The 27,204-nt window shown below is 42.2% G+C and overlaps 1 protein-coding gene across 2 annotated transcripts in view; it reads left to right on the plus strand.

Moving 5' to 3' along the window:
• Window positions 1–22,907, plus strand: part of PTGIS (prostaglandin I2 synthase) — a 53,285-nt gene extending 30,378 nt beyond the window's left edge. For both annotated transcript variants that reach the window (XM_083744468.1, XM_083744469.1), the window contains exons 6-10: window positions 1,102–1,283; window positions 4,924–5,092; window positions 9,323–9,504; window positions 13,662–13,813; window positions 22,585–22,907. In XM_083744468.1, coding sequence (XP_083600594.1) covers window positions 1,102–1,283; window positions 4,924–5,092; window positions 9,323–9,504; window positions 13,662–13,813; window positions 22,585–22,732 — 833 coding nt within the window. In that variant the 3' untranslated portion in view covers window positions 22,733–22,907. The remainder of the gene's footprint in view (window positions 1–1,101; window positions 1,284–4,923; window positions 5,093–9,322; window positions 9,505–13,661; window positions 13,814–22,584) is intronic.
• Window positions 22,908–27,204: the final 4,297 nt, after the last annotated feature.

The following is a 27,204-nucleotide window of genomic DNA, read 5'->3' on the forward strand; positions in this document are numbered from 1 at the left end:
ATGGTGCTATTGTGCAACCTTTCAGGTCCTTTTGCCTTGCAGAGAGTTGTGGTTTGCTTGTCTTTTAAGGAATAGATAGATCTGGTTACCCCAGGGGTCAGCAAACTTTTTCAGCAGGGGGCCGGTCCACTGTCCCTCAGACCTTGTGGGGGGCCGGACTATATTTTTTGGCGGGAAATGAACAAATTCCTACGCCCCACAAATAACCCAGAGATGAATTTTAAATAAAATGACACATTCTACTCATATAAAAACACGCTGATTCCTGGACTGTCCGCGGGCCGGATTTAGAAGGCAATTGGGCCGGATCCAGCCCCCGGGCCTTAGTTTGCCTACCCATGGGTTACCCATTAGAATAATACTTGCAGAATAGTGGAAAAACTATGAGGACTACTAAGACAGTGGAAACCTCCATGGCAGCAGAGTTCCACCACTGGCATAGCCCAGCAGAGGGACCACCACCTAATCCTAACTCCTCTCTCCCAATAGTGCTTATCATGGGGTTAGGATTCTGCTCTCAGTGCTGTACACATATCAAAAGATAAAACAGTCCTTGTCTACAGACTTACAGTCTAGTAGACATGATTCAAAAGAAAAGGGGAATGGGGAGGGAAGAGGAATGCAAGTATCCAAAGAGTTCCTCCTCCTCTAGCTGGTTGATGGGGCCCGACTAGTCCTTACCATGCCATTATACACTTCCTGGGAGGCAAAGGTTTCAGCCTCTGCTCACTGACAGAGACCAGAGTGTGCTTCTCTTTATCTCTGCAATCCTAGGGTACAATCCCAGTTCTCCTGGATTCAAATTCTTGCTCAGCTATGAATGGTGGCATTGGAGAATCTTTCAGTATACCTACTGATTTAAGTGTCCCACCTTTCATTCCTAACAAGGACCCTCAAGATGGCTAACAAAATTGGAATTAATGCATATAATGCAATAATCTAAGGCAATCTGAGATAATACCATTATCTCACAGGGTTGTTGTCCGGGAAAAGTGAGACGGCCCCATATGTGCTGTTCTGACCTCTTGTGGGGGGAGGTATATTAGTGCAATCACAATGATATAACATCCATATTGATGCCACTGGCTTTTCTATGTGCAGCGGAAAAGAAGGAAATCAACAGCATTAGGAAGCACCTCTGGAACTTACTATCTGTGGAGAGACTGGATTGCAGAGCTAACCGAAGTGTTTGGCTGGACAGCTACAAAAAGCACTTGGTGGACCTTGGAGTAGATGAAAATATGCAGACAAGAGCAATGCTGTTGCAGCTCTGGAGTACTCAGGTAGGAAATGCCACCATCCCACTTCCTCAATCGACACTTTCCTTTTGGAGTTTAAATGGTAGGCTTGACTCTCCACTTCCAAACTTCCATGCAACCTCAATTTATTTTTTTTTATCATGAATGGGTGAAGTTAGGAACATGTACATTTTAATCTAAAGGCCTATCATTAATGTAAATGTAGCACGTGGATGTGATTGCTGCATTTGTATATAGGTTCTCTGATATTTACTATGAAGACCTGCATGCATGCATTTGCCAAAGAGCTACCAGTGTTTTGACAGTGACAATCTGCTTCACAAGAGGGACTCTGTATCCTAGTGGAAACAAGGTTTGCATGCAGAAAGTTTTAATAAGCCAGAAATGGTAGTTGAAGGAAGTCAACAGGGAGGGGAGAAATTGGAAAATGTATGTTTAACAATGATATTGGATATTTGTTTTGAGAAAAGAAAATTAATAAAAAATATTTTTTAAAAATAATAATAATACCGACCAACTGGATAGCTCAGCTGGTTAGAGCGTCTTGCTGATAACACCAAGGTTGCAGGTTTGAGCCCCATATGGAAAAGCTGCATATTCCTGCATTGCAGGGGTTTGGACTAAATGATCCTCAGGGTCCCTTCCACCTCTGTGATTCTATTACCTATATGGGCTAAAGCCTGACTTGGTATAAAACAGTTTACTACTAGGGGAGTATCAGTAGTGGCAGAAGAACATTGTATTCAGGAGCCCCTAATCAGTTTCCAGAGGAACCTTTTTGAGCACGCTCTGAAAACCACTGCATGCAGCTTCTTCCTCCTGTAACCCCGTGCCCCCCTCCCACATTCCACATGCATTAGGACTTGGTCATCTGCCCCAAATGACATTGGGGCAGTTTCCCTACAGCTTCCCTAGCAGATGACAGGAATTTTCTGGAATGCAGTCTCCAAGGAAGCGGAAGAGACTTTATTCCACCACCACCCCATAAAGCACGAATAAACGCATTTGCTTGCAACATGAATGATTAAAACCTTGTGCACTTTGTCCCCTCCTTTAAATGCCTGCACTTTAATTAAAAGAGCAGTCGCCCTCCTTGAAAAGTTGTGTGGAATAAACTTGCATCCTCCTCTCCAAAAACAGCATGAATTATGCATGCCCTGTGCTCCTCTCTGTTAGGTTTAATGTACTGTAGATGCACTTGCTATCAGCGATGGTGCTATATTGCATTTCACTTAATCATCACAATTTTTAAAAGAAAAGCAGAGGAAAGTACACAAAACTTGGTCCATCGGATATTTTTTTTACCCTTGATTTTCCATGGAGTGTATTTTCCAGATTCTAAAATAGATTTGCCATCCTGGGTGCAAAGGGGCAGGTGGGAAACTTCCCTATGCAAAGACAACCTGTTTTTATAATTAGGAAACTCTGAAACCCTCTTCAAAAGTTCACCTGCTACATGATTAGGATAGTGCATGGAGGAGAATGGAGATGAGCTCAACAGCTCCATCCTTTTATGTCACCTCTTGAACTCTCAGATCCGTAACTTTCCACGGCTTGGGAACTGAACTGCTTTGGCAAGCAACCTTCTCTACTTGTGTCAGCTCTCCATGCATTTTGAAAGCCTGGAAGACCAGGGTTCTAGATTGTACAGTGCATGTGTACAACAGGCTCCCTGCTACAGAAATTCAGCCCCAGACATGTGGAGGGCTATGATGAGAACATGATGGAGGGAGCATGTTCAAGCTAGATGCTAAAAACTCGAGCGGAGCTGAAACTGTCCCTTGCATGATTCCAGTTACATGGAGGAAATGTACTTCCAAAGAGGGCTAGAGTTCTCAGCTGTCCATGTAGCACTGATGGTCAAACTCTCGCTCCAGGTTCAACACATTTAGGAAGGGGGCTTAACATTGTAAATGGGCTATGGGGGTGAGGGGGTGGTCTGCCCTGAGTGCCATCCAGGGGGGTGACATTGCAGCCGCCCTCATCCCCCGGGACGCTCGCTGCTTGCTGTACACCCCCAGGATGTGCACTACTTGCTGTGCATGCCCCGGGATGCACACCGCTTGCTGCACACACATCCTGATGCGTGCCACACCCCCTGGGATGTGTGCCAGCCATGGCCCCAGACGTACACCGCCCACAGTGTTGGAGCAGGTAGCTTCGCCACTGCCTGGAATTGAAGCTGGCACCTTTCGCGTTCAACTTTTCTGGCACTTTTTCTCCATATGGCCATTGGCTGCAGCAAGGTTAATGATGTGGGTGTATACAAGCCAACCTCATAAGCTAGGTCTAAACAAAGCACAAGACTAGAGCAAAAGCTGTGAGGTTTAGGAAAAATGGGGGGGGGGGGAGAGAGAAATATCTCACTTTTTCCTTTCTTTACTCCCTTTTGCTTTGTTCAGCCTTTAGAGAGCAGTATAACCATTCTTTTCCAGCTCATTCCTGTAGTTCAGATTGCTAGAAGCCTTGTTTTTGAACAAGAAGTGAGATGTAGGAATTGTATAGAGAGAAAGGGATGTACTGTGGCTCAGTAAAAGGACACACACCATGCACGCAAAAGGTCTCGCGTTTCATCTCTGGTAAGGGATGTGAGAAGGCAGTGATTTCTGTACTCATCACAATCTGTTCTGCTTCCATTCTGCAGCACTTTGGTTTCCACCAAATGCTACATTATTCACCATGCTGTCTGCTATGGCTGAATTTATGTCGTAATTTCTGTTACCATTATGACCACGTATTCAACCATGCTTGGTTTGGGTGCATGAGCTCTGGCGCACCGAAACCCCGAGGAAAACTTACATAATTTGCATATTTATGAAACCTTCCTAACATATATTCATTGCAATGTAAGAGAGGTAGATTGAGATGCAAAGTTACACACACACACACACCATCCAAACTCTCTCCAACATAGTCAGTCAGGGGTTGAGATTGCCCTGCAACTGGTGCCCATTGGTTTCAACAGGTCTGCTCTAAGTATTACATGGGTACAAGCCTTCATGTTCTGCTTCCGGCTTTGATTCAATTACAGTGGTACCTCCCTGTTTAGGGAAGCTTTTAATGTTTAATGTATTACAGTATTTTAATATTTTTTTGGAAGCCGCCCAGAGTGCCTGGGGAAGCCCAGCCGAATGGGTGGGGTATAAATAAATTATTATTATTATTATTATTATTATTATTATTATTATTATTATTACCTCAGGTTACGTACGCTTCAGTGGCGCAGCAGCAGGAGGCCCCATTAGCTAAAGTGGTGCTTCAGGTTAAGAACAGTTTCAGGTTAAGAACAGACCTCCAGAATGAATTAAGTTCTTAACCTGAGGTACCATTGTATATGCCTAAATTCACAGGGCTTGTCCAGGCTCCTCCTGTTATTGTCTTCCTGATAAAAATATTGTCAGATGCTTTGAATTTCTGAAGGAGCTGATTAGGTCTGGGAATACTACCATCAATAATGCACAAGCGCTTGAAAGGTATTTATCAGCCTTTCAGGGCAATCCTTCAAGAACCATCCTCTTGTTAATTTACTTTCATGTTATGGCTGCAATTGGTGTTCTTTACAAATGAAAATGATATTTACAGTGACTTGTGTTTTGTTTCCATACGTTGTTGTACTAGATGTTATTGTTGTTGTTGACAATCTTGTTGTTGTGTTTATTTTTAGAATAATGCAGGGCCTGCAGTTTTCTGGCTTCTCCTGTTTCTTTTAAAATACCCTTCAGCCATGGCAGCAGTTCAAGGTGAAATGGAAGGAATCTTTCGAAGTAGAAGACAAAAAATTGGGCAAATGCATGGAATCAGCCAAGAGATTTTAGACTGCACACCCATTTTTGGTTAGTAATCTCACATTTGGAGCCAGCCTCAGGCAATTTGATACCTTTCATGAAACTTTTTTTAAAATAAAAAACATGTTATTTATTATTACATGTATATCCTGCCTTTGCTCCAGAGAGCAAGGTAGCATATATGGTTCTCCCCATACCCATTTTTTTGCTTCAACAATCCTGTGAGGTAGGTTAGGCTGAGAAATGGTGTCTGGGTCTAGGCCACCCTGTGAGTTGCATGGATAAGTGTGGATTTGAACTCTGGTCTCCCAGGTCCTAGCCCAACACCCTAACCACTAGACCACAACTAGCTCACAGCAGTACCACTGGCTCCTGGAGTCCCTGCATCCATCCCATGTGCCTCTTTGATATCCAATTTCCCTTCACATATTTCCCTTCACCACCAGATTCTCTGGGGTCCCTACATTTCTGTGGTCTGAGTTGCACTGTTTCCAGATACCCCTGTCATGGTTATAGCTGTCTCCATGTGCTGCTCATTTACTCAGTCTTTCTGAATCTGTGCAGAGCCGGCCCTATCATTAGGAAGAGTAAGGCAATCATCATTGGGGCAGGGCCTACATACTTAAAGCAGGATCCCTGCTTCAGACCTTTAGCCTCAACATGAGAGGGCATAATGGTGGGGGCAAGGAAAGCATCTTCCCCTGATACAACTGTAATCAGCTGAGGAGAGAACAACTAAAGCAGCCTAAAATCTGCACTTCTGTGCAGGAAACGGTACATAACTCTCATATGATGGCGCCTGCTCAAGTATTCCATTACAGGTCCTAGGCACCCATGAATTACTTCAACAATGCTCACATAACCAACTGAGGTCCTAAGTCATGGTGGTGGCCTCTTCAGTGCTTGGGCAGAGCCCTGGTTTGAGAACCCTGGCATTCTCTTGGTACGATTTCTATCTTCTCATCCAAAGGATTAGAGAACTTTGGGTCCATGATGAGTTGTTGGAGTTGCTCATTGGAGGAGCCTGAGACTACTTCAGGGATAAAGTCAGAGATCAAACCTCCCTATGCAGGGTGATCCATGGAGTGTTATTAATTACTGGGCCTCAGGCACACTTGGAAAGTGCAGGTTCCCTGAGGAAGACTCATATGTGTGGAAGCCTCAATCAATATCTGAAGTGCAATAAGTTGGCTGGCACTTAATACCTCCTTCACTCACTCTCCCTCCCCTAAATTTCTCTGAAATGCACATCTAAATTGCTGCTGAGCCTCCCCTGCAAGATTTATGTGAATGTGTGATTATTCTTAATGTGTAGTCATAAAGAGAAGAGAAATACTTCCTCATTAGCATCTGCCAAATATAGGACTCCAACATGCTCTTTTATAATCATTGCACAAGCGTCCGATTCAGCATCAAATTTATTTGCATCTCTCAAGAGAAGTAAGGTTGTGCCTAATGTTCATGGGTGAATATTTCTGGCATACAAAGGTCACATTCTACACCACCCCTCCCAAATCTGTACCTTTTCAGATTGGTTCACTGTCCCTCTGTGGAGCTGCTTCGGCACCATTTTTTAAATCTTCATTCTTGTTGGCTGCCTGATTCAGTCAGTCAAGGAGCACAAAGCCAGCATGATATCACAGTGCCACATAACTAATCAGGGCTGGCTACATGATGATGTAATCAATCCAATTAGAGTGGCATCCATGCCTCCTGCCCTCCCTTTGAATGGGCAACAGTCTTTGTCATATTTTGCAGGGCTTCCCAAGCTATCACAAAATCCCTCCACCTACATTTCATCTCATTGAGCAATGGAGGAATGCCCAATTTTCCTTGTTGGCTTTTGGAGGAACACTCAGATAATTAAGGAATGAATTTACACAGCATTTCTAACTGATGGTGGACTTTAAAATCCCTAGTTTAGTCATCTCTTCCCTTCCAAATGTGGAGAAACAGTGGTGCAGCGTTGCCAACATTGTGATCAGAACTGAGAAATCTAAAAGACAACAAGGTAGCCCTAGACCACCATGTCCTTTCATTAGATTACTCCTTAGGCACAAGGAGTATTTTAAGTCACTACATCTTGTTCCAAGCACTGCAACTCCTACATTTGCACCATAGTGCCTTTGTCACCGACCATGTTTCCATAAGAGGAATGTTCATTAACTCTGTTCAAAACTGCTATTAAAACAGGGTTGATTTGTCCCGGCAGTGACACATTTTCACACCATTCTTCCTGCTAAAGATCAGCATATGCCGTGTAAGGACCTTTTTCAGCTGCTAGGGAAGATGGGCAATAAACCTGTTCGAACCAAGAATGCTCAAGGAGGATAAGACTCTAAGTACTAAGCACAACTGCTTGGAAGTTCTTGTCCCATGGCAAAAAAAGAAGAAGAAGCAGCTCCAAAAAATCAGCAGATCCTCACTATACACTTAAAGCATATTCCATGCACAAACTACAGCTCCCAGTATTCCCAGTTGTTGTTGTTGCTGTTCTGGGGGAAGCCACTTGCTTTAAATGTGTGTTGAATAGCCTTTGAATGTATGGTGCGGATCTGGCCATAGAAAAGTACGTAGTTTATTGGGGAGAAAAATCCTAGCCTGGCTTTCACCCTGTCATGAAGTTTTCTATGTACAGGATTTGATATTCATTCATTCATTCATTCATTCATTCATTCATTCATTCATTTAGAAAGGGTCATTCCATTCTTTCCCAGCTAGAAATTGTAGCGGTCTAGTTCAGGAACTTTTCCGTCTTACTTTAAATTAGTTTTTCTAAACAGGGAGCTCAAAGAGATATGGATTATTTTCCTCACTTTCATTTTATCTTCACAACATCCATGTGAGATAGGTCACCCAGCAAATTTCATGGCTGAGTAGGGAATTAAAACCTGAGCCATGTGGCTCCAGTCTTTACTTTCTGAGAGTGACCCCATACTGGCCTCCCACACTGTTAAATCTGTGTTCTTAAATAATTGGAGGGAGTTCTAAGTCTTTGAGATGTAGGTACGAGGTATGAATGGTCAGAGTGCTGTGCAATAAGTATAGTTCAACATATGTGCATTACTAGTAGTAATTATTATTTTTAAAAACATATACATATACCATTTTCAGCCACCAAGATGGATTTAAGGGTAGAACACTAGAAATCTAATGCCGTGAAACAGAATATCTTTCAATCAAACAATAAAAATTAGGCTATTTATGTTATTTGGTATAACGTACTAAAATGTGGAAATGTACTGTTATGCTATAAAGTGTAAGGAATGGGATGGTGGTTTTATAAAGAAATGGAGGGGAATAGCACACACCTGCTGTTTGAACTTAATGTATTTGCAGCAGGAAACCTTGGTGTAACCATGACGTGCCTCTGGCAAATGTAAGGAATTGCAAATAGAAGGAATCTAACGGACTGGCAAATGTAATAGAAGGAATCTAAGGAATAAGGCAAATGTAATAGAAGTAATCTAAGGGACGCGGGTGGCACTGTGGGTTAAACCACAGAGCCTAGGACTTGCCAATCAGAAGGTTGGCGGTTCAAATCCCGGCAACGGGGTGAGCTCCCATTGCTCGGTCCCTGCTCCTGCCAACCTAGCAGTTCGAAAGCACGTCAAAGTACAAGTAGATAAATAGGTACCGCTCCGGCGGGAAGGTAAATGGTGTTTCCGTGCACTGCTCTGGTTCGCCAGAAGCAGCTTAGTTATGCTGGCCACATGACCCGGAAGCTGTACGCTGGCTCCCTCGGCCCATAAAGCGAGATGAACACCGCAACCCCAGAGTCATCCACGACTGGACCTAACAGTCAGGGGTCCCTTTACCTTTACCTAAGGAACAGAGGAGGTTGCTTTATCCTAAGTCAAGGTCCTTCCTCCATCTAGCTCAGTAATATACTGACTGACAGTGGCTATCCCAGATTTCAGACAGAGGGTCTTTCTCCCAGCCCCACCAGGAAATGCCCAGGATTGAACCCAATACTTTCTGCATGCAAAGCATGTTCTGTACCATTGAGCTACACCTGCAAGCCTCTTCCTTTTTCACTGGACTAGACTCCTTATCACTTTTCCTTTGCTGCCATTTCAGTTTCTCAGGAAAGAGTAGGCAATCTTGCATTTCCTAAAGGATATCTCATGGTGGAATTTTCTTCAGTGAATTTGCAGTGTTAGAAAAGTGAGCCATCTCCTTGGCACACAGAGATAAAGGCAGCTGCTCCTACCTTTGCTCCTTTGCATGTTTATTGGATGCAGTAATTTCCCCCTTTTGCTTCTCCCGTTTGTACAGACAGCGCATTGAATGAAATGCTACGTTTGACAGCAGCTCCTTTCATCACCAGAGAGGTCCTTCAAGACATGCGCCTGAGACTGGCAGACGGCAGAGAGTACAGCCTGAGAAAAGGAGATAGGCTTTGCCTCTTTCCATTTATAAGCCCTCAAATGGACCCTGAAATTTATGAGGAGCCAGAGGTAAAGCTGCACCGTTCTCAATCATGTTCCTCATGACAGTTTCCTCCACAGATTCCTTTCACTGCGTGGCTTATTTAAACCCACTGGGTCGAGTATTGTGTCAGTGCCATATGCAGCATCCTTAAGACCACAAGAATATCTTGCCGGCTCTGGCCAATGGCCCATGTAATCCATCATCCTCTTCTTACACTGGTTCACCAGTTGCCTATGGGAAGCCAGGACCCGAGCACAGCAGCACCCTCGCCACTGGTGATTCTCAGTAACTGGCACACTGCCTCCAATGATGATGAAGGTAGAACAGAAACTTCATGGCTAGTCACCACTGAAAGCCTTAACATCCATGATACTGCCTAATCCTCTTTCAAAGCCATCCAATATGGTGGTCTTCATTCTACCTTGTGGGAGTGAATGGCACAGTTTAGCTGCCTGCTGTGTGACTAAGGGAATTTATCAGCTTTCTTGGATGAACCCCAAGATCTGGTATTATGACAGAGAGAGGAAATATTTTCTCTATCCACTTTCCCCATGCCTTGCATAGTTTTGACCACCTGCATTACGTCGCCTCTTAATTGCCTTTTCTCTAAACTAAAAAGTCCCCAATGCTGCAACCTTGCAATCACTCCTCAGCGGGGGATTGCTCCATCTCCTTGTTTACTCTCATTTCTCTTGCAGCCTGACATGGGCATAAAACCCATGCCAACATGTCGAAACAGCACAATATTGACAGAGTCACATTCCCAACCTAGCTTTCTGGGGAGGATTGTGCATGTTTCAGGATTCTTAACACCATGCTAGCGTACAAACTGGTACTGCTACCAGTTTCATGAGGATTTCCATTTTCTTCTAAAAGAAAGAAGTTTTAGCCCTTAAAGCTACAGAGATAGGTTTGAAAGCGCTTGTTGACATCTCAAAGGGGAGGGAGGTACAATTTCCAGTGATCAGGAAAGGCAGTTTGGATGCTCAGCAGACTTTTTGCCCCACCAAAGACTAGCTGAACCAGAAGTAATGCTGCACCTTGCACCTAATGACCTTAAGCTATTAGGGGGGTATGCAACCTAAGGCCTGGGGGCCAGATCTGACCCAATCGCCTTCTAAATCCAGCCCGCGGACGGTCTGGGAATCAGCGTGTTTTTACATGAGTAGAATGTGTCCTTTTATTTGAAATGCATCTCTGGGTTATTTGTGGGGCGTAGGAATTCGTTCATTATTATTTTTTCAATATATAGTCCAGCCCCACACAAGGTCTGAGAGACAGTGGACTGGCCCCCGGCTGAAAAAGTTTGCTGACCCCTGCAGCTTAAGCCATGTTAGTTTATGGAATTCACTTCAACAGGACATGGAGATTGCCACCAATTTAGGTTATTTTAAAAGGCAACGGGGGGGGGGGGAGGCAAATTGATGGAAGATCATGCTACCAGTGGATACCTCTGAATATCAGTTGCTGGAGAACAACAAGAGGAGACTTACCCTCATGTCCTTCTTGAGGGTTTCCCGGGGCATCTAGCTGGCCATTATAAGGAAAATGGATGCTAGACTAGAAGGATCTTGGATATGATCTGGCAGGGCTCTTCTTATGTCCTTAAGCACATTCTATATGAAATGTGTTGCTTGACAGGAGTGCCAAGGCAGACATAGAAAAACAGACTGCCCTTTTGCAATTCATCATTTGGACATACTGATCTCACTTATCTCCCGGCCTGCCATGTGAAATAGTGGAGAGCAACAGAGAGGGGGCAAAAGTCCTCATGGTTTGTGGATGTCGCATACACTGTATTAGCTTGGCTGGAAATGGCGAAATCCTCCATCTGTAAGTGCCTGAGCTGTTACTGTCAACACTGATCTGGCTCACCTGTTCCACCCTTGGTACAGCTCCCGGAATTATTCTTGTGATAGAAATCTTAATGGATCTACACAGCCATTGCAAGTTGGATATTTGATATGCCAACAAGCTATGATTTCTTGTATCCAAATCACAAAGAGCTGCTGGTTCACATAAACATATGGACACCCCATAGTTTTCCTACACCTGATTGTTTTGTCTTTGGTGACTGGCTGCTGAATGGGTGAACTGATTTGATTGGGGGAAAAGATGGTTTTGGGTGATGACAAAATTTCCACCTGTGATGTTAGATCCGAAGTGGTTCATTCACACACGTAGCATCTGTTGGTTTTACAGTCACGTGTGAACCTGCTCAGGTAATACGTGTCCCTCAAAAATTGGCTCTCAGGACCAATTCCAGGAGTAAAAATAATAACTCTCTGGATATAAAAACAGAATGATGTAATCCAGGAGTTCCCAAACTGTGATCCCTGGACCACCAGTAGTCTATGATATTTATTTAGGTGGTCCATGCCATATCTGAATTATATATTCATACCAATTTTAATTGTATTTTTATTGCTTATTTTACAATTACGCTGGCTGCAACAGGTAAAAAAATCATTAATGGTATGTGAAGACCATCAGTAATTTTCAAATGGTCGGTGGGGTGGGGGGCAAAGTTCAGGAACCACTGATGTAAAGAATGCTAAGTGCAGACCAGGAATTCCTTTTTGACTGTTGCTGTGACAACCTAAGGCACTTCTTTAATATATCAATGAGTTTCTCCTTCTCTGTCTTCCTACCTCCCTCACACCAGCACCACGTTAATTTTCTCTTTGTTAACAAAGAATCAAACTGGGATTGCTTCCTCTTATGAACAGCCTCCCAGGGACCATTATGGTAGAAACGATGCTGATATTATTGTAACTCAAGTCTCATTAAATTATTGTTTGTAAGGTTGCATGAGGCTCACCTGCCTCTCAATTAGCAAGTAAATTCCTGTGTTCTATTTCAGGATCCAAAAACAACAAAAAAAACCAACAGCATGTTTTAAAGTATTTCTCAAAATGCTCATCAATGCCTTACATGACAGATTTAATTTGGAGCAAGCAGAGACGCTCTGAGTAAGCTTAGAAAAAAGTAAGGTTGTTAACCTTAATTGCAATTAAATGTTCCACTTTTGCCACATTAAGCTTCCAGGCATCTATGATTTGAGAGCAAACATCTTTCAGCTCCCCAGGCACTTCCATCCCCTGCTAAAGGATCCAGATGTGAATTCTGTAGAGGAGAAGGAAATGGTCCTAAATGCCTAAAGCAATGCCAAAGTGGCGCTGTAGCCGTGAGACGGGAGACTGGTGCTGTGGGCTGACTGGAAGGGTGTAGAGGAGGTTCTGGCTTCGAAATGTTGTTCCATTTTCCCCATTCCACTCCCAAGGACAGCCAAAGAGACTTAGACTGAGCATCAATACATTCAACAGCCAATTCTAAATGCTCTTCCTCCTTTGTCATTGAATGGGCCTCAGGCAGACAACTGGCTAGAAGAAAGCAATGCATCAAAGATGCATTTACTTCCATCTGCCCCAAGGAAATCCCCATTAATTTTAACAGAGTTTGTGGAGGAGAGCTTACTGTGGATTTTCCCCTGTGTTGCCACTCTAAGTTTCCTCTTGTATCTTGTGACTGAAAAGGGTGCAACAGGAGTAGTCAATATGATATTCTCCAGATGTTGCTGGACATCAGCTCCAGCCAGCAAGGGATTATGGGAATTGTAGTCCAGTGACATCTGAAGAACACCACATGGGCTATCTCTAGTCTACATGTAAACAATGTGCCTTATCACAGGAACTTTTATTCTTTTATTATTGTAGCCACCCCTACAGTATATATATATATATATATATATATATATATATATATATATATTTGCTTTCGTAGATTTTCACGGGTACAGGAATGCAGGTTTTGGTGTCCTCGGGTGTCTTCCCGTGTAAAAGTTGGGGTGTCTAGGCGACGTTTCGACGAGGTCTCACTCGTCATCTTCAGGCTGGTGCTTTCGGCTTCTTGTTACTGGAACAGAGCTCTGTTCCAGTAACAAGAAGCCGAAAGCACCAGCCTGAAGATGACGAGTGAGACCTCGTCGAAACGTCGCCTAGACACCCCAACTTTTACACGGGAAGACACCCGAGGACACCAAAACCTGCATATATATATATATATATATATATATATAAAATCCAAACAGATTCCTGCCCATGACTCTAAATCCTTGCACTCTGCATTTTTAATGTTTCCTAAAAGAAACATTTGTTCACTTTGAACCTCTTCTTTCTTTCAGAAATTCAGATATGACCGATTCCTCAATTCAGACGGCACAGAAAAAACAGATTTCTATAAAGGAGGGAAAAGCCTCAAGTATTACTCCATGCCATGGGGAGCGGGAATAAATGTCTGTATTGGAAAGTTCCTTGCAGTCAATAGCATCAAACAGTGAGTGAATTTGTCATGTTGATATAATGACCACCTCTCGCAATAATTTTGACCGTAAGAAGCTAGCGCTGGCTTGTAACAGAAAATGACAGCATGGCGTTTACTCAGAAGTAAGTCCCAAAGTGGTTGATAGGGATTACTCCCTAGTAAGTCACATTGCAGCCCTGCACTGGCCATGATGGCTGGGGACCAGTGAGAGTTAGAGTCCATAGAAGGAAAGAGAACTAATTACCCAGTGAGCTAATTGAATTTCTTAGTGATGTATGGTAAAAAAACAACTGTGTCAGGTTCTGCGGCAGTTTCAGCCTCACAAATCAGGAGAACTTCTGTAATTGACATGGATCAACCATTAGATATGAGAGAATTAATTTTAAGTTTGAAGAAAGATATCCAAGATTTAAAAAATAATGTAAATGAAAAGGCAAAAGCAACAGAAGAAAAACTTATTTCAATGGGAGCTAAAATAGATGAAAATGTGAAAATAGCAGCTGAGTTATCAACTCAGGTCAACAATTTAGTACAAAAAAATTCAGAACTGACGAAAATAGTGCTAGACCTTAAAGGTAAAACACAGAACCTAGAGGAAGCTCAGAAAAAAATTACAAAATGAAAATAGAGAGCTGAAAAGGGAATGCGATAAGATAAGGAAAGAAACAGCAGATCTGAAAGCACAGCAGGATTCAAGTTTGGACTCTATTGCGATGTTGCAAATGCAGAGAAGGGAGAATACCCTAAGATTCAGAGGACTAACAGAGGACGCAGAGGAAATTATTGAGAAAAAAATCTCAAAAGAGCTAGCAGCTTGGTTAGACCTAGAAGAAGCAGAAGTAGCTCAAAAAATAGAAAAAGCATTCAGAGTCAAATCTAATGTAGCAAAAGCAAACAACTGGCCGGCTGATTGTTTAGTCTCTTTTAACTCTATGGATTTCAGAAATAGAATTTTACAAGCTAGTAACAAGAAGAAATTTCAATCGGAAGGAAATGATATTATCGTCCACAAGATCATTCCAAATCGGTTGATAAGAAAGAGAGAAGCTTATAGACCTCTGGCCGAGGCACTAAAGGCAAAGGCAGTGGACTATAGGTGGGAGTACCCGGAAGGCATCTCTTTTTTCTTTAAAGGGAAACGTAGAAAGTGCTTGTCGGCATTAGATGCGGACAAGTTCTGGAGAAAGTACCAGAAAGACCTCGGAGGAAAAAGACAATTGTTGGGAGAATCAGAGGATATTGAACAAACAGTTGAGAGTTAGGAGACAGATCTAAGAAGGGAACTTATTAAATGTATACTGAGACCTTGAATGTGTAATTTTTTAAAAAAAAAAATTTAACCCGTTGACGTATCATAAGAAATAAAGTATGGATTATAAATTTATTACTTGGAACGTAAATGGTTTAAATGAAAAATCAAAAAGGAACAAGGTGAAACATATTCTGGTTAAGCAAAAATATGATCTAATCTGTCTGCAAGAAACTCATGTAGCGGAAAAACATAAAAGAGTATTAATAAATAAGAGATTGGGGCTTGAGTTTATTGCATCAAGTAAAGAAAAAAAGAGAGGGGTGGTAATTTATGCAAAACCTCAGCTGGAGCCAAAACTGCTTTACAATGATGAAAAAGGTCGAACAGTGATTATAGAGGTTAAGATCAATAATGAAAAAGTGATAGTTATTGGAATCTATGCACCAAATGAAAGAAAATCCGAATTCTATCAATTCCTGGAAGAAAAAGCCATAGAATATTTAGGGGGGGAAATTATATTATTAGGAGATTTTAATGGAGTAGTCAATCCAAACATGGACAGGACAATAAAGAAGAAAGAAAAGAGGCAGAACAAACTCCCAACTACATTTTTCCAATTAATAGAACTCCTGAATTTGTTTGACGCTTGGAGGTTTAAGAATCCAACAGAGAAAGAATTTACACATTACTCAGAGCCACATAAATCGGCGGGACGAATCGATGCGATCTGGACAACAAAGGATTTATTAAATAATATTACAAAAGCAGAAATCCATCCAAGGACAATTTCTGATCACAGCGCAGTCTGGGTTAACTTTAAAGGAAAAGAAGAAAAGGTTAAAAGGTGGCAACTTAATGAGAGTATGTTAAATGATGAAAAAAATGTACAGAAGGCCAAGCAAATCTTAGAAGAATATTTTAAGTTTAATTTAAACCAAGGAGTAGATCTAGAGACGGTTTGGGATGCGGGTAAAGCCGTCATAAGAGGCTTCTTTATACAACAAAACGCATTCCAAAGGAAAATAAAGGAGAAGAAGAAAATGGAGATCTGGGAGGAAATTAGAAAAAAGGAAAGGATCCTTTTCCAAAAACCAGATGATGAACTAATTAAGCAAAGTATAAAAATTTTACAGACGCAATTCTCCATGATAATAAATGAAGAGATAGAATGGAAGATAAAATGGTTGAGACATAGAAATTTTGAGTTTGCAAATAAACCTGGTAAACTTCTGGCCTGGCAATTAAAGAAGAAAAAGGAAGATAGAAATATCAATAAAATTAAAATTGAAGACAAATGGATTCAAGAACTGAAGGAAATTAGTAAAAACTTTGCTAGTTTTTTCGGAAAATTATATAAAGAAGGTCCAGAGACTCTAGAAAAAATAATTGATTATTTGGGCAAAAATAAACTACCAATAATACCTAAGGAAAAAACTGAAATCTTGAACTCACCAATAACAGCTATGGAGGTGCAACAAGCTATACAGAGATCAAAATTAGGAAAGACACCGGGCCCAGATGGTCTCCCAGCTAATTACTATAAAAAGTTAGAACAAGCATTATTTCTTCCCATGAAAGACCTAATGAATAATATTCTGGCAAATGGAAAACTTCCGAAAACCTGGAAGGACAGCTTTATTACTCTTATCCATAAGCAGGGAACAGATGCCTCAAACATGGCCAATTACAGACCCATTGCACTGCTAAATAACGATTACAAGATATTCGCAGACATTCTTGCAAATAGATTAAAAATGGTGCTGAAAGAGGTAATTCATAAAGATCAAACCGGATTTCTTCCCGGACGATTTATGCAATCCAATATTAGATGTGTGATTAATGTATTAGAATATTTGGATATTAAAATTGATAAACCAGCAGCTATTATGTTGGTAGACGCTGAAAAAGCTTTTGATAATGTGTCCTGGAAGTTTATGAAAAAATTAATGGAAGAAATCGGACTGGCAGAAAATATTTGTAAAGGAATAAATGCCATCTATTCGGAACAATATGCAAAATTGATCATCAACGGAAGAATTACTGAGGAGTGTAAAATAAACAAGGGAACCAGACAGGGCTGCCCACTGTCTCCACTGATATTTATCTTGGTGATGGAAGTCTTGAACAATCAGATAAGAAGGGATCAGCTTGTTAAAGGCATCACTCTGGGAAACAAAACATATAAAATTAAAGCTTTCGCGGACGATCTACTTGTTATGACTGAAAACCCTAAAGAAAGTCTGAAAAGAGTGCTGGAACTGATTAAAGAATTTGGAGAAGTGGCAGGCTTTAAGCTGAACATAACAAAAACAAAAATGCTTGTTAAAAATGTAACTACAGAAGAAAAGGACGACTTAGAAAAAATATTGGGCCTGAAAATCTCTTCAAAAGCGAAATACTTGGGTATTTGGATCACCCCCAAGAACATTAACTTATTTCAGGATAAGTACACCAAAACTTGGCTAGAGATTAGAAAAAACTTGGTAACCTGGAGTAAACTAAAATTAACATTTCTGGGTAGGATTTCCATTATAGAGATGAATGTGCTTCCAAAATTAATCTTTTTATTTCAAATGATTCCGATACTGGGTGAAGCAGGTTGTCTCAAGATATGGCAAAGAGAAATTTCCAAATTTCTGTGGGAAGGGAAGAAACCTAGGATTAAACACCTGGTCTTAATAGACATAAAAGAGAGAGGAGGTTTTTCCCTACCCGATCTAAAACCTTACTACGAGGCAGCCTGTTTCACCTGGCTAAAAGATTGGTGCACATTGCAGGATCCGGACCTCCTGGACCTGGAAGGTTTTGACAACCGTTGGGGATGGCATGCCTACCTAATATATGGAAAAGCGAAAATTCATAAAAATTTTACCAACCATATAATAAGAAAGTCACTCTTTGCTGTATGGGAAAAATATAAAGACCTGATGGAGCCTAAAGTCCCGTGGTGGACTTCTCCAGTAGAAGCCATAGCAGTAAAACGGAAAAATACTCAGGAAAGCTGGCCAACATATAAAATACTTCTAAAAAATGAAGATAACCATGGCCCAATGGGAAAATTTATGGAAGATCAATTGGAAATTCACAGTTACACGATTAGAGAGAACTTTCAAAAAATGCAACATCGATGGTATCTAACACCATGGAAACTTTCGAAAATGTATAAAAATGTGTCAAGTAATTGTTGGAGATGCGGAGACTCAGGAACATTCTATCATATGTGGTGGACATGTAGGAAAATACAGGTATTCTGGGAGAGTATACATGTAGAACTGCAAAAAATGCTAAAGATCTCTTTCAATAAAAAACCAGAGGCCTACCTCCTGGGAATAACAGATTTGGATATTCCACAAAAGAGGAAGAGTATCTTTTTATATTCGACGGCGGCAGCAAGAGTTTTGATCGCAGCAAAATGGAAGAGTAATGAAATCCCCTCTATACAAGATTGGATCCAAAAGCTGACAGAATATGCCGAATTAGATGGTTTATCAGAAAAAATAAAGAATAAATCAAAACAGGAATTTGTTTCTAAATGGGAGGTTTTCAAAGAATATCTGAAAAATAAATATAGTAGTTTAAATTCTGTTGCAGCATTCAAGGAACTTCAGTAATAGTTGCTAGGTAGATAGAAGAAATTAGATTTATTGAAAATAAGTTTAATTATGGAAAAAACGTGTATTGGCAATAAGTAATATGAATTTGAAATATGGAACAGACGGGAAGTTGGGTCTTTAGTGTTAAGACCAATAGATGTTTTATTGTTTGCCAAGAAAATTATGTGTCTATGGTTATTTTTGTAATTTGTGTGTAATTTGGTATTTGTGGTTTTTTTGTGTGTTTTTTCCTTGTTGTATAAATAAATATTTTTTTAAAAAAAAGAGAGAGAGAGTTAGAGTCCATCAACATCCAACCACAGGTGCCATATCCCTGGTCTGTCTGAAACGCTGGAAAGTTAGTCGGTGTAGACTTGCCTGGTCCTCAACCTGGTGTCTCCAGGTTGGACTACAAGTTCCATCATTGCTGGCAATTGGTTATGCTGGCTGGGGCTGATGGGGACTGGAGCCCAACAACAGTTGGAGGGCTCCAGGTTGGTGGAGGCTGGTGTAGACAATATTGAGATGGACCAATATGGCAGTTTCCTATCACATACAGGATTCCCAGTCACATGGAAGGGGCCCTGTGCATGTAGGCATATTGCAGGGAGATACGCAACCAACACATGTGGGGGGGGGCAGAGCCTGCTCCCAGCCATATGCATAGTTCAGAGGAACAACTTACATTGTTATTAATTCAATTTATGAGCTGCTTGACACATAAGGACTTTCCAAGTGACTTACCGAATTTCAAAAGCATAAAGCATGGCATGAAATCAGGAAAAAACTAACAACGTATTGCAATAAAAGCGGTACAATAGCCTATAAAATAAACCCAATAAAATAGCAGCGAAAACGTTCCATCAATATAGAGAAAAGCCATCGGAGTTCTGTCAGGCACAGAAGACAAACTTCCCACTCCTTTGCTGTCCTGCATTTCCAATCAGATACTTAAAGCATGCTTTAAAAAATTTCTCCTGAGTTAGCAGGTTGACACCAGCAGCTATCTAGCCCAGGGGTTGTCAGCCTGGTCCCTACCGCCCACTAGTGGGCGTTTCAGGATTCTAAGTGGGAGGTAGGGGGTTCTAAGGCACAAGCTGAATCCTCCTTCCATTGAGTACTGGAAATTTTACCATAAAAAGATGCATTAGGTATAAAAAGGTTGACTACCTCTGATCTAGGCAAATGGCTGTGTGTACAGTGTGTATACAGTGCTACTCAGTAACCTGTGGGGCTGGCTCCAGCTTGAATATACTTGGTACAGCTCCTCCTCTTGCCCAGGTGGACCCCTCTGGCAGGTTTGTCTAGTGATGTTGCTCCTAAAATAGGTGCCAGGCACCTGCTGTTTCCAAGATAGCACTGCTCAAGGGGCATTGTGGGAAATTTAAATGGAAGCTGCCTGGTCACCTAGCACTGCACATCTGCAGGGGATGCAGAGGAAGTTAGAGGTTCCAGGGAGTTCAAGGCAGTGATCAAATGTGATGTGCCACCGTTCAGCTCATGGTCACAATGCTGCACAGTTAAAAGGTAAAGGGACCCCTGACCGTTAGGTCCAGTTGTGGACGACTCTGGGGTTGCGGCGTTCATCTCGCTTTATTGGCCGAGGGAGCCGGCGTACAGCTTCCGGGTCATGTGGCCAGCATGACTAAGCCGCTTCTGGCAAACCAGAGCAGCACACGGAAACGCCGTTTACATTCCCGTCAGAGCGGTACCTATTTATCTACTTGCACTTTGACATGCTTTTGAACTGCTAGGTTGGCAGGAGCAGGAACTGAGCAACAGGAGCTCACACCATTGCGTGGATTTGAACCGCCGACCTTCTGATCAGCAAGCCCTAGGCTCAGTGGTTTACACCACAGTGTGCACAAATTGATAGAAAGCAATGTAAGACCTACATTGGCTCCCAGTACATTTCCAAGCACAATTCAAAGTGTTGGTGCTGACCTTTAAAGCCCTAAACAGCCTTGGTCCTCTATACCTGAAGGAGCATCTCCACCCCCATCGTTCAGCCTGGACACTGAGATCCAGCTCAAAGGCCTTCTGGCAGTTCCCTCACTGCAAAAGGTGAAGTTTCAGGGAACCAGGCAGAGGGCCTTCTCGGTAGTGGCGCCCGCTTTGTGGAATACCCTCCCATCAGATGTCAAGGAAATAAACAACTATCTGACTTTTAGAAGACATCTGAAGGCAGCCATGTTTAGGGAAGTTTTTAATGGCTGATGTTTAAATGTATTTTTAATGTTTTGTTGGAAGCCACCCAGAGTGCCTGAGGAAATCCAGCCAGTTGGGTGGGGTATAAATAATAATAATAATAATAATAATAATAATAATAATAATAAGTTGTTGTTGTTGTTGTTAATTGTGTGAGCCTTCTATTTGCTACAATCTCAGTGCCTCCAGACTGTCAGTATTTTGCAGTAGAGATTCAAGCACATCCCAGGAGATGCAGGTTTACACAGTTAAAGTAGATTAAACCACCCAGTTGCCCTAGTGCCACAAATCCACTTTAAAAAAAGAATCAGTGTGGAAAGTGACAGGAAATTGCACTGAAAAGTATGGGATGGGCATGTTATTAGCGGGAAGATGTATGAACACCCTGAAGGCAAATCTGGATGAATGCAGGTTCAACACTCATTATCAGCGCTCATTATCTCAAATAAGAATGAATGAATATGAATGAATGAATATGATTTAACTTCCTCTTAAGCTTTGGTGCAAGCGAATCAGGATGAATGCTCAACTAATATGTCATTTGGAGGAGCCCTAGGTGTGACCAGATGCCACCCCCATCTGTCTTGAATAATTTAAAATGAGCAGGTCACAATATTTTCAAGTTTATCTAAACTATCCATTTATTTTTCCATGGAAAGAAATGTTAGGTAGCATTGCTAAGCCATTGAAGGTGGCAGCTTTGATTCCATTAAAAGAAAATCATACAAGCTTATCACACTGTTTTATGCACACTTAGCTATGGTTTTCCCAGTAGTGATGTATGGAAGTGAGAGCTGGACCATAAAGAAGGCTGATCGCCGAAGAATTAATGCTTTTGAATTATGGTGCTGGAGGAGACTCTTGAGAGTCCTGTGGACTGTAAGAAGATCAAACCTATCCATTCTTAAGGAAATCAGCCCTGAGTGCTCACTGGAAGGACAGATCGTGAAACTGAGGCTACAATACTTTGGCCACCTCATGAGAAGAGAAGACTCCCTGGAAAAGACCCTGATGTTGGGAAAGATTGAGGGCACAAGGAGAATGAGACGACAGAGGATGAGATGGTTGGACAGTGTTCTCAAAGCTACCAGCATGAGTTTGACCAAACTGTGGGAGGCAGTGGAAGACAGGAGTGCCTGGTGTGCTCTGGTCCATGGGGTCACGAAGAGTCAGACATGACTAAACGACTAAACAACAACAATCTGGGAGTGAGGCCCATTGAACACAGAGGAAGCTGTTTCTGAGTAGACATGCCTACAAGATTACTTTGTATGGCTGCAACCTATGCACACTTATTCAGGAGTAAGCTCCTCTAAACTATACTCTTAAACTGTAGTTTCCATTACAGTTAAGAGCTACTGGATAAAACAGAACTTTCTTCGTGCTGTATGGGGCCATACAGCAATCTGTGCATCTTACAAAATTGGAATTGTTGGAATGCTCTGTTTAAAGTATTGCTCTCATGGTTTATATTCATACTACCTATTTTATATTTTAAAAGTACAGAGCCAAGATCTTGGAGGCCACTACTTCCATCTTTCTTTCCCTCCCTACCCAACAGGCTTCTTGGCATGGTGGGCGGCAGCAGGGCAGATAGATTGATCTTGCCAGAGGTCTAACTGATAGCTCACCAAATGCTTTTGTAAGAATGCATGAAATCAGGCCCAGGGCCACATGTTGTCACATCCCTGTCTTTGGCCCTACTGACCATGTTATTTTTCTCATTTCAGGTGTGTTTTCCTCCTCTTAAGCTATTTTGATTTGGAGCTGAAAGATCCCAATGCAGTAATCCCAGCCTTCGACAAGGAAAGATACGGCTTTGGAATGTTGCAGCCAGAGAAAGATGTCATCATTCGATATAAACTGAAAGCTCAGTAAAATTGTACATTTCTTCCCCTTATCGTCAAGCTCCTCTGGATATTTCTTCATGTTCTGCAAGAAAACAGCTGCTCACTGGTTTCAGTTGAAATTTATTTTGACATGACATGGGTTGCTAAGGTATATTTATATGTTATAGCTACAAAAAGGGCATAATAAATTGTTCTCTGTGGCATCTGCAAGCTGTTCATTTGCAAAAGCTCACCGGATGGCTATTGGGGCCCCTTCAGACAGGTGTTTTCTGCAACATGTCATTGACTCAATAACAGTGGTGAGCTTATACCGGACCAATCCATACATCATTCTCCTTTCTTATTTTGTGATGCTGCCCCAATGCCATTTCGGGGCACACTCTTACACTATACTGCAACAAAAGTGGAACATTTAAAAAACCCAACAACCTTGACAGCATTTAATGTATAAAAAGTTACAGGATTTCATCAGGAAACTACAGGGCTCGTACCTATTGCAAGCAAAGCAATGTGTTTCCCCAAAACATTTCCATTGCTCAAACTATTGAAAGTGGGAGCATGTGTAGCTGCCCCGATATCATCACCACGGATGCATGATAACAAAAGAATGTCTGGAGGAGTTTCACCACACCATTGCAGGCCAATATGTTGTATATCCAAAAAAACTGGTGGGAAATTGCACATGCCATATGGAACCTTTTGAAGTGACAGGCATAAGAAGACCATCGGCCCCACTTTGATCCACAAATAGTGGGTCATAGAATCATAGAATTGCAGAGTTGGGAGGGACCCAACTAGTCCATCACCCTGGAATGTAGTGGATCAAACCTGCAACCTTGGCATTATCTGCAGGAACTGAGCTAGTGGCTGAAAAGATGTTTGACACAAATTTGTCAGGTTGACCTGTACTTCTTAGGTTAGTGATTTATGCTTCGGGGCTTTTCCAGGACTCAGGAGTCTGGAAATTGCAGAAGAGTGATCCACACAGCAGACCAAGAAACTGCAAAAGCTAGCCTGAATGAAACAGGCAGAGTGTGAGTCACTCAGCAATTGTTTTCCAAATCCCTAGACATTTTTTTTTGGGGGGGGGTCTCTTCCCCTCACTTCCTGGTCTGGTATTCCCCACCTTCGGTTTTATCATCAAGGCTGCATCTACACAGCTATTAAAAAAACGCTTTAAAAAAGCCATTTTAAATCTCACAGTGGAAGATTTCACAGAGTTCCGATTTCAGCTTCACACCACCGTCTGGTGTCACAATGTTATAAGACATTTATAAAGTTCTATTTTTAGTAATGTAGCTGAGTACTAAAAGCTTGCAAGCCTCTGTATAATTACTTTAGAGTAAGTCTCATTGAGCTGGGTGGGACTTACTGGTACTTCCAGGAAAACATGGAAAGAAACCCAGTCATGCTCTGGATCACACAACTTTACCAGGGTGTAAGTTCTATTGAACTCAATGGAACTTTATTCTGAGTTGACATGCATTGGATTGTCCTGTTAATTACTATAGTTAATGGAGGAGATTCAAAATATTATATAGTGATAAATCACCAAACAAACAAAAAAACAAACCTCTAGCCACCTTTTAAAAAAAATCACTGGTACACTTTTTGCCTTCCGTTGCTAATGTTTTAATAAATCCAGCCATCAGCAAGTACAGTGGTACCTCGGGTTAAGTACTTAATTCATTCTGGAGGTCCGTTCTTAACCTGAAACTGTTCTTAACCTGAAGCACTACTTTAGCTAATGGGGCCTCCTGCTGCTGCCGTGCCACCGGAGCACGATTTCTGTTCTCATCCTGAAGCAAAGTTCTTAACCCGAGGTACTATTTCTGGGTTAGCGGAGTCTGTAACCTGACGCGTATGTAATCTGAAGCATATGTAGCCCGAGGTACCACTGTATATGTAGAAGTGTAGAGTTGGAAAGAGACCCCAACTGCAGTGCAGAAATCACTAAAGAATCTGTGGCAGATAGCCACCCAACCTCTGTTGTGGGTGGTGGGTGTTGAGTACAGCAGAAACAACAAAAACCATTACAGTGAAAAACCTTCTCATTGTTTTTGTTTTTAAGTTAGGGTTTGTATAGTGCTCGTTCTACACAAAGTAGACCTGTTGGAAATTAATTTCAACGGATCTTCTCGGAGCTTTGAATACAACCATTAAAATTTCACTTTGCACAGGGCTTCCACAGGCAGGGCTGACTATGCGAATCCCCCCTAAGCATCCTTAGGGCAGCCATTGTCTCTCAGGCCTCCCTATCTACAATACAGAGATAATAAATTAATAGTGACCTACTTTATAGGGTGCTGTGCAAGCATGACTGAAATATAAATGTGAAGTACTTTGAATACTCTTAAAAGGCTGCATTTTAAGAGTGCCAGCATAGAGTAGTGGCTACAGTGTTGGACTCAAACTGGGGGAGACCTGGGTTCCAATCACACATGACGCGGTCACTATGGCCAGACCCTCAAAGTGTCCCTATTTTCCAGGAACAGTACAGGATTTTCAGAAGCTGTCCCAGTTTCTGATTTTGATCCTGGAATGTCCCAATCTTCCCTAGGCAAAGGTAAAAGGACCCCTGACCGTTAGGCCCACTCATGGCTGACTCTGGGGTTGCGGTGCTCATCTTGCTTTATTGGCCAAGGGAGCCGGCATACAGCTTCTGAGTCATGTGGCCAGCATGACTAAGCCGCTTCTGACGAACCAGAGCAGCGCACGGAAACGCCGTTTACCTTCCCGCCGGAGCGGTACCTATTTATCTACTTGCACTTTGATGTGCTTTCGAACTGCTAGGTTGGCAGGAGCAGGGACCGAGCAATGGGAGCGCACCCTGTTGCAGGGATTCGAACCACCGACCTTCTGATCAGCAAGTCCTAGCTCTGTGGTTTAACCCACAGGGCCACCTGCATCCCTAGGACATTGCTATTTTCACCTGAGAAATGTTGGAGGGTATGTACAGCTATGGATAAAATAGAGGAGAGGCCCACATGCACCGCCTTTAGATCCTAGGTGGAAAGGTGGGGCATAAAGTTAATACTGTAGTAATATATCCCATGATTATACAACCACTGGGCTTTTTTGACAACTTGCCAGTTGTTGTTCTCAGTTAATTGGCTCTGAATTAGTATATTGATTTTCTTCAGTCGTTTTTCTCTCTTCCCTTTAGTCCTGCTCGCATGACATGTCTGTAGATATGAGTGAGAGGATGGGTGGAGAGGGAAGAGGCAGGATTGTGCCCTCCTGGCCTCCCTGCTTGCATCTGTTCACCAACCAATCTGAGTAGCACCTGTCCATGAAAAAAATAGCTTCCTTGGATGCTCTCTCTGTGCATCTGGGATTTCTGGAAAGACGAAGGTCCCAGATGAAATAGTCAAATTACGGTAGTTATTCATTTTCCTAAAGCCTTAGAAATGACACTTCATTCCATAAGCTATTACTGTTTACAAAATAGTTATGTGAGGGCAAGTTAGCTTTAAATACACCAGAGGTTGTGTGGACGGAAGATGTGTACACAACTTGAGCTTTTGTTACAAATACCTTTATTGCACTAAAATGTTTTCAGTAGCAGAGTCAGAGGTGTTTCACAATTGAGTAAAGGCATCTTTTTTTAAAAGTCACAAAACTTTAGAGGCAGTGTGGTTCATTGATTGGAGTGTTGAACCTGGACTAGGAAAATCTGGAGTTTGAAACTGCTCAAAAACAAAGCACACTGGGTGACTTTTGGCCAGTCACTTTCTCCCTCCGTTTAAAAGGTAAAGGGACCCCTGACCATTAGGTCGAGTTGTGGCCGACTCTAGGGTTGCGGTGCTCATCTCGCTTTATTGGCCGAGGGAGCTGGCGTAGAGCTTCCGGGTCATGTGGCCAGCATGACTAAGCTGCTTCTGGTGAACCAGAGCAGTGCACAGAAATGCCGTTTACCTTCCGCCGGAGCGATACCTACTTATCTACTTGCACTTTGACATGCTTTTGAACTGCTAGGTTGGCAGGAGCAGGGACCAAGCAACGGGAGCTCGCCCCGTTGCGGGGATTCGAACCACCGACCTTCTGATCAGCAAGTCCTAGGCTCTGTGGTTTAACCCACAGCGCCACCCGCACCCCCTCCCTCAGTTTAGCCTACCTAACAGGGTCAACTCCATATATGATTACTATATAATAATGGGCCCTGCTATGGGTCTCCTTGGTGTTGGAAATGGGTACCTGAGACGGAGCCTTTTCGTCGGTGGCACCCAAGATCTGGAACAGCCTTCCAAAGGATGCCTGCCTGGCTCCATTGCTGCTTGCTTTCAAACAGGCTATTCCAGTGAATTCTCATCGAGTACCACACTTAACTAAGCTAAATATGTCTTCTCAGAAGTGAGCTCCATTGAACTCAGTGGAAGTCGCTTTTCAGCAGACATGGTTAGGATGGCACTGCCCATTGTGTTTATGCTGCTGCTGCTTTTTAGTTTAGATTGCTTCTGTGAGGGAGGAGGTTGTTCTTTTTATGAATGTATATTTTTG

This window comes from Podarcis gaigeae (genome assembly GCF_964106915.1).
Source record: "Podarcis gaigeae genome assembly, chromosome: 6".
Classification (NCBI taxonomy): Eukaryota; Metazoa; Chordata; class Lepidosauria; order Squamata; family Lacertidae; genus Podarcis; species Podarcis gaigeae.